The sequence below is a fragment of the Amyelois transitella genome, chromosome 31 (genome assembly GCF_032362555.1).
Source record: "Amyelois transitella isolate CPQ chromosome 31, ilAmyTran1.1, whole genome shotgun sequence".
Classification (NCBI taxonomy): domain Eukaryota; kingdom Metazoa; phylum Arthropoda; class Insecta; order Lepidoptera; family Pyralidae; genus Amyelois; species Amyelois transitella.
This window is the reverse complement of record NC_083534.1, coordinates 2,665,084-2,673,871: the sequence shown is the minus strand read 5'-3', so window position 1 is coordinate 2,673,871 and position 8,788 is coordinate 2,665,084. Positions and strand designations below refer to the sequence as shown.

Below are 8,788 nucleotides of genomic sequence, written 5' to 3'. Positions count from 1 at the left end.
ATTAGTATGATTTTTATTACAAATAAAAATTGTCAATAACTGCGTACGTATACATCTTTTCCTTTATATGAGTGAGTTTAGTGAAAATGACAGCTTAAAAACCAGACTTTAGTTATTGTACCAATCAGCGTATCAAATAAAACAAACTTTCTTGTGAAAATACGAAAATTTTCCGTCGTGAAGTTTCAGCGTTAACGCGAGCTGAGCTGCGGTCAATATCTATACTAATATTATTATAAAGCTGAAGAGTTTGTTTGTTTGAACGCGCTAATCTCAGGAACTACTGGTTCGAATTGAGAAATTGAAAATTCTTTTTGCGTTGAATAGACCATTTATCGAGGAAGGCTTTAGGCTATATAACATCACGTTGCAACTTTAAGGAACAAAGAAATAATGGAATATGTGAAAAATACGGGGAAAATCATTCATCGTTGAAGGCTTCAATGATGTCCAAAATAACTATTCAACGCGGACGAAGTCGCGGGCACAGCTAGTATGTCATAAAATAATATGCTATCGTTGGGTATCATTATAAGACTCTAACATACCTCACTGTTATTCATATAAAAATAGTATAATCATAGTTTCAAATCACACTACATTAATTATTACATCACTTTGGTGCTACGCTCAGAAATATATTAATTTCTCCATGTTTATCATAAGAAGTTTTAGATTTATTTAGTATCATTATTCCAATACAAATACTTTATTTGCTATAAATGCGGTACAATTATATTACAAAGCTACAATTATACATGTCCCGCATTTAACCAGTCATGGCATATACAGAAAATTTAAATTAAATGAAAATTAAAATTGAAATGAAAATTAAAATAATGTCATATTAAATGTTTTTGTCAAAATTTATTTTTTATCGAAATATTCGTCAACAGTATAAAACGATTTTTCGATAAGCCACAGTTTTAATTTAGTATTTTACTTGCACACCCCTTTCTTGTGTCACAACTTTGTCCTTTTTTCTGACCTTTCATCAGGACGGTGAAAGGTCAGGTCAAGAGTATATACTGGTATTGGTTTATTTCTCATTTTTATGTTTAGTGGTGTCAGATTATCAGTTCAAATGGTACTATTAATTAGATCGTTAGTATTTTAATAATACTATGTAAATAAACGGAATATGTTTTAAACCATCCTTGAAAATGTTATGAGCCATAGTATATCCGCCTTAAGCTATTTGCAAATACTAAATTGAAATATAATTAAGATCCGAATGAACGTATGTACGAAGTGAGCGAAAGTCTGTCTGTACGCTCGGGGATAAACCGCTAAACCGATTTCGATGAGATTGTATGAATATGTAGTAAATATATCCGAGTCAAGAATGCCGTGTGGGATACGGCCTTTTAGAATAGAAGCACTTCTTATATTTCCCATGGATGTCATAAATGTCGACTAAGGGATAAGGGATAATCCCAAATTTATAAGCCTCTATCCCTTAGTCGCCTTTTACGACAACCATTGGAAGAGATGGAGTGGTCCTATTCTTTTTTCTTTTGATGCCGGGAACCACACGGCATATATAAATACATGAAAAAGATTTAGGAAACAGTATTAAAAATAATCTTGATCATTTTTAAGGCAATGAATTCATACCTCATGTTTGTCCTTCAAAAACTTTATAGCTATATGTAATTGTATATTATTTTGTGTGTAGTGACTGATGTACCTATCATTTATAATTATATCATAGTAATTATATCAAATTGTTGTAATAATGTGAATATTTTAAGCGGCGACCAGGCGGTAATGTTATAATTATGTACCTACATGAAATATATTTTGAGCATTCAAATTGTGTTTCTATTTTCCCAATAGTAGATAATTTGGCCAAATCTATTCACAATGTAATTATACATAGCAGCGCTCTGTGTTAAATTCATTTATATTTATTTTCTAAAAAAAAATCTGATACCTGAACTAGGATCAGTTGTTCCACGTGGAATATTCATATCAACAACACAATTTCAAATAACACATACATATAATCACGTCTATATCCCTTGCGGGGTAGACAGAGCCAACAGTCTTGAAAGACTGATAGGCGACGTTCAGCTGTTTGGCTTAATAAATGAATTGATTCAAATAGTGACAGGTTGCTAGCTAATCGCCTTAAAGAAGAATCCAATACCTTAGTCACCTTTTACGACATCCATGGGAACGAGATGGAGTAAAGTTTAGTTAAGTTGGAGTATAGCACTTCAATGGTCACAGAGAAATATTGAAAAAGTATTTCAAAACACCCTATTTAAAAAAAAACTCAGACCAAGTAAAAGTCAGTAGGTACAGTTATAAAAATCAATGTCTTTAATCATTAATAACAAACAAGAACATCACATAACATGATCATTTCAACAATCGTGTCACCGTTTTATCACCATCATTGGTGTTTCAATTCGGAATGCTTCGATCAGGTCCTGGAAGTAAATACATTAATAAATACGGGACAAATTACACGGATTGAGTTAGCCACGAGGTAAGTTCGAGACTTGTGTTACGAGATACTAACTCAACGATACTATATTTTATAATAAATACTTATATAGATAAACATCCAAGACCTAGGCCAATCAGACAAAGTTCGTTCCTGGCCGGCATTCGAACCCGGGACCTCCGGTGTCACAGACTAAAGCACTACCGCTGCGCCACAGAAACCGTAAATAAATATATTTTTTTTACCTACATATGATATGTGGCGTGAGGTTCCTGGCATTTCAGAATAGAACCACTCCATCTCTCTCCTATAGACGTCGTAAAAGGAGACTAAGGGATGTGCTAAAAAACTTGGTATTCCTCTTTAAGCCGATTGATTAGCAGCCTGTCACTATTTGAATCTCAATTCCATCTTTAACACACATACATACATACACAAAAGGTTTTCAATTCCAAGTTGACTCGTAGACCTCATTGTATCAAATATTAATATCGAATAGAATTACGCGCCTGCAGTGAGATTCGTCGCGTGAGTAAAATTTTTCAAGACTGTTGGCTCTGTCTACCCCGCAAGGGATATAGACGTGATCGTAAATATGTATGTATTGAGACTGACCTGCCATCGCTGCATGTCAATGGAGACTATGAACTGGTTCTCATCAGAAAGGTTGTGTCTCTCCCGCTGCGTCTGGTCCACTGGCGTTATGAACGGCAGGCCGTGGTCTTCATCTGTGTAAAATGTGAAAGTTAAATATTTGATTAAAAAAAATAAAATAAAACAGACAAACAGAGTTTCACTCGATTGGTCGCGACGAGCGAGTAAACGCGGATTTGTATGTGATTTGATCAGCGCCATCTAGTGGTTACGCGATGGCACTAATGCAATTCCAAACAAATTCGCGTTTACTAGCTCTACGCGTTTGACCGAGTAAAACACGCACTAACCCCTCAAACCAGCGTGGCAAGTGAAGAAGAAAGGTGGATTGTTAGTTAGTTAGTCACATGGCCTAGTTATGGTAATCTAGCGAACCGCCCCGGTTTCGCACGGATTTATAGTTAAACCTTCCTTAGAAAACCCACTATCAATTTTTTTTTAAGAATGGCTAATTTTGTTTCTGATAAATAAAAAATAAAATAAAAAACAAAATAAAATATTTCAAACAGGCACAAAATCCATCCACAACTTTCCAAGATAAGTGCATATATACAGACTAAGAGGAAAAAAGCTACTTTGTTTATACAAATACATTATTGTAGTGATACCAAATATAATAACTTGTTGTATAGACGACAAGGCGACTAAGGTATTGGCTTATGTACTTGGGATTCTTCTTTTAGGCGATGGGCTAGCAACCTGTCACTATTTGATTCTCAATTCTATCATTAAGCCAAACAGCTGAACGTGGCCTCTCAGTCATTTCAAGACTGTTGGCTCTGTCTACCCCGCAAGGGATATAGACGTGATGATATGTATGTATATTGTATAGACACCAGACCGTCTTTGACGAGGAAGGACACATGATACACGTTCTCCACGGTCCTGGAGAAGCTGCCGGGGTCCAGCACCACGTGGAAGTAGCTCAGTACATACATACATACATATAGTCACGTCTATATCCCTTACGGGGTAGACAGAGCCAATAGTCCCGAAAAGACTGAATGGCCACGTTCAGCTAATCGGCTTGATGATGGTATTGAGATCCAAATAGTGACAGGTTGCTAGCCCATCACCTAAAAAAGAATTCCAAGTTTGTTAGCCTATCCCTTAGTCGCCTTTTACGGCATCCATGGGAAAGTGATGGAGTGGTCCTATTCTTTTTTGTATTTGGGCCGGGAACCACACGGCTCAGCCTGTTCCAATAAGTCTTCGCGAGGAAGTTGACCTTGTTGTATAGACACCAGGCCGTCTTTGACGAGGAAGGAGACATGGTACACGTTCTCCACGGTCCTGGAGTAGCGGCCGGGGTCCAGTAAAACTTGGCAGTAGCTCAGCCTGTTCCAATAAGTCTTGGTGAGGAAGCTCACCTTGTTGTATAGACACCAGGCCGTCTTTGACGAGGAAGGAGACATGGTACACGTTCTCCACGGTCCTGGAGAAGCTGCCGGGGTCCAGCACCACGTGGAAGTAGCTCAGCGCCCGTCCGCTGTTCCGGTAAGTCTTCGTGATGAAGCGGTTCACTCGGCTGACCATCTCGGAGCCTTCTTCGGTCTTCTCCAATCTGTTTGAAATTTAATAAAAGTATGGCGGTTGGAGTATTCGACTTGTAAAATAATAGCTTAGTTAGATTGATAAACCTGGACATCATGGTTCATTAATTCATTCATATAATCACGTCTATATACCTTGCGGGGAAGACAGAGCCGAGCAGCCTTGAAAGACTGATACGCCACGTTCAACTTTACTATACATTATTAAGAATCTGAAGAAGGACTTATTTCCCTTTAAAAACAATAGTTCCAGTGGTACTTGTGAAAAACCTGTATTTTTTATACGTAGCTTATAATTAGTTTTTGTTTATAAGTGGCGCTAAAGGTTTGTAGGTGGCCCAAAATTTTTGCGTCTGTAAAGTCGGTAAACTGACGATAGTTGAACGTGACAACGTCTTAAGAAAATACTGATGGAATGGTAGCATTTTTCAAAAGAAAATATTAATTTCATTTGTTTAGATTTGTATGTTTATTGAGAAGGAGGTATACGCTGCCGAACGCGCAAGACGATTGTGCCTCTTTGTCGCTCGTTCCGCGCTCTCGCTTGCACTTCAAGCCTTACATGGAACGCCTCAGAGCGAGGTAACGCCGCATGAGTCATGTTTTTTCGTGCGTGCAGCCGGCTCAATCGAATTGTAAGACGTTGTCACGTCTAAAACAAGAAGACTTCTTCACCTGTCGACGTTCTCGGGCGCTCGCAACGCGGCTAAAGGCTGCCTGTTGGCGACGCGGCGCACGCGGGCGCGCTGCGCGGGCGCCGCGGGCGAGAACGCGCCGAACAGCGGCGCCGCGGCGGGCGCGCAGCGCGGCAGCGAGAACGACCAGAACGACGGGTTCTCGCGCTGATGATAATAAAATAAATAAATAAATATATACGGGACAAATTACACTGATTGAATTAGCCTTGAAGTAAGTTCGAAACTTGTGCTACGAGATACTAACTCAACGATACTATATTTTATAATAAATACTTATATAGATAAACATCCAAGACCCAGGCCAATCAGAAAAAGTTCTTTTCTCATCATGCCCTGACCGGGATTCGAACCCGGGACCTCCGGTGTCGCAGACAAGCGTACTACCGCTGAGCCACAGAGGCCGTCAAAACATATAATAATATATTAATATATATAAATATATATATGGGACAAATTACAGATTGAGTAAGCCTCGAAAGTAAGTTTGAAGCTTGTGTTACCCAACGATACTATATTTTATAATAAATACTTTTATAGATAAATATCCAAGACCCAGGCCAATTAGAAAAAGTTCTCTCCTCATCATGCCCTGACCGGGATTCGAACCCGGAACCGAGAACAAACAAACTCTTCAGCTTTATTATATTAGTATAGATTAATACACTCGCAGCTTAAAGCTAATGAGCGTTTATCACTGATGACCAGGATTTAAATTTTTGAGTAAGACATGATAAGTTACCTCACACTCAACATGGAGACACATAATTAAGTAAAAATGCTATCATATAAAAAGAATTAATATAAATACCATATGTTGTGCCAGTTCATGTCTGTCGTAAACATTAGCGTTCCCGCTTACAGCTTCAGAGCACCGCACCGCTAGGTCGCTGGTCGCTTTCAGCACGCGGGAGTCCAGGTAACCTTCACCTGAAATTGTATGAAGAGGAGAATTAAGACTTGTGTGAGAATTTACTCTCTCACTTGCTTTAAAAAAAATTGTGTCCATTCTCCCAAAATTTGGGAAAAAAGCAGCGTCTTTTTTCCATTATACAGACTCGTATAGTTTAATTCTTAGGTCATGTTTCGAGACATGTTAATTTGTCCATAGAACGGCTTGTTGTCCAGGGAAAAGTAGAAGGTCACCTAAGTGTTGGACTAACCAAATAGTCTATTGGGCTAGTCCAATTTCAAGTAATGATTTCGCGCAGACAAAAATGGCAAAGCATCGTGGGGAGTGTTGCATCTGCCCCCTCCATTTCCCTGACTACATAGTTTAGTTATTTAGTTTATTCATTTGAAACAAAAATACAAAATAAAATTATCTTGTTTTAACATCATATAACATGAATACTGACCCGGATGCCTCGCTCGCTCCTCTATGCTGCCCTCGGCAAGCAATTCTTGCGCTTCTTTAACAGCACTAGCTGTCTTCTCTATACATTCAGTGTTTGTGCTGCCTTCATCTTCTGCAATGTTAAAAATATACATAACATAGCTTTTGACTACATTCCGATGTAATTACAGGAATGTCCAGATGTCATGTTACACCGTTTCTTTTGACTTAATAAGTCTTCTTCATCTCTGTATAAAATTTAATTAAATATGTCAAGTAATTTTAATATTTAAAAAAATACAAATATATTTATTATTAAAATTTCCTGGCTAAAGGTCAGGTCAGGAATAACCTTACATCAAGGGATAGCCAAAATATACTTTTTGGACAAAGAAATATGTAGGGATTGTGGCTAGTAAAAGTCTAGTCTATTTTAAATATAGGTGCAGTGCAGTTTAACAAGTGATAAAAGTAGTTTTGAAGCAATACCGATTGTGGACAAGTCCTCCAAGAGTGCGCGATATCTCAGTTTTCTGTCGTGGCTAGTGGTCAAACTGACTCTTGAAGACCTTGAGCCTTGGGTGGTACCGTTCTTTCGAGACATTCTTTTCAAATTTTAGAAAGAGTCCCTATGGTAAAACTTTGTTTGTAATTTTTATATTATATTTTCCACTTGTCGTCCATACAATTCTGATAGCGCGTTTTGACTTTATCTAATTAATTGAACAGAAAATAGATTCAGTTAGATATTAGTTTATCATATTTTTGTAAACATCAAAAAACCGCAATCATCAAAATATTATTATCAAAACAGACGCAATTCAATGAATGAATGGATGGCCGAATGGACATCACGCGCGAGCGCCTCAATCTGCCTACTGTGACTGCGCCATGCCATTACGTCCATGGCCATGCCTACTTTGGACTTTGACTTTGACAAATCACGCAATGTCAACTATTATTTTTTCAATGAATATTTGACTAAGAAATTTGGCATATGGTTCCCACCACGTCAGGGACACTATTTATTAAAGACTAGCTGTGCCCGCGACTTCGTCCGCGTGGAATAGTTATTTTGGGCATCATTGAAGCCCACAAGGATGAATAACTTACCCATTTTTTTCACATTTTCCGTTATTTCTTTGCTCCTAATAGTTGCAGCGTAATGTTATATACCTATCCAAAAGCCTTCCTCGATAAATGGTCTATTCATTGAAAAAGAATTTTTCAATACGAACCAGTAGTTCCTGAGATTAGCGCGTTCAAACAAACAAACTCTTCAGCTTTATAATATTAGTATAGGTACTTAATACTATTATTTAATTTAAGCACAAAATTGGATTTATTAATTTTAGCTACTATCGTTTACTGCATACGCTAAAAATTTTAATACTCGGCAAATTTAATTCGATGGACTGCGTAAATAAAATCAATCCACCAATTAGAAAGAGTATATCAACCAATTATGCGAGTCGGCGATTGCAGCCGCATACAATAATCGTGTCGTTTTCGTATTTTTTTGCTCAATAACTAATAACAATATTAATAACTATAACAGGTTGACGCTTAAAATTATTTTTTTCATTGCATTCCAAAATAGTAATAAAGGTAATTATCAAAGGGGCATATTTTGTCCATCGATAATGTCATTTAATTAATTTTTCTGAACTTATAAGGAGTGGATATGGAACGTGGTATGTATTGACCGCGTCGTAGTTCTACCGATTTTTCACTAGAAGATGTTGTTATGTGATTGTACTGCTATGCACAAACTAAATAGAGATACCTGATATGTTCAGTTTTTTATAATTAATGCATTTTATTTATTTTTTTCTTTCATAAAACTATTTCATTTCTTATAATTTTTAAGCATTTTTCAGTCGATTGCAATAAACAGTTAGAAACGTGAACATAAAAAAAATTTACGGAACCCTTCGTGCTCGAGCCCGACTTGTATTTGGCCGGTTATAAAAATAATTTATCGTTAAAGTCGTTAAGCCCACCTCTATATATGAGAAAACTGATAATCATTGGTCTGCTATTAGGAGGTTCATCAACTACTGTTTTGTTTATCAAATATAGGGACAAAAAGTAT

General features: G+C 37.2%; 1 protein-coding gene across 1 annotated transcript; it reads right to left on the bottom strand.

The window, feature by feature from the left end:
• Nucleotides 1-2,310: 2,310 nt before the first annotated feature.
• On the bottom strand, nucleotides 2,311-7,563 carry LOC106130093 (non-structural maintenance of chromosomes element 4 homolog A). The gene is made up of 7 exons (XM_013328855.2): nucleotides 7,183-7,563; nucleotides 6,716-6,826; nucleotides 6,169-6,287; nucleotides 5,338-5,504; nucleotides 4,480-4,673; nucleotides 3,071-3,183; nucleotides 2,311-2,438 (listed from the first exon to the last, which is right to left on the bottom strand). The coding sequence occupies exons 1-7, from the start codon at nucleotides 7,295-7,297 to the stop codon at nucleotides 2,385-2,387; spliced, it is 873 nt and encodes a 290-aa protein (XP_013184309.1). The 5' UTR covers nucleotides 7,298-7,563; the 3' UTR covers nucleotides 2,311-2,384.
• Between the last annotated feature and the right edge of the window lie 1,225 nt (nucleotides 7,564-8,788).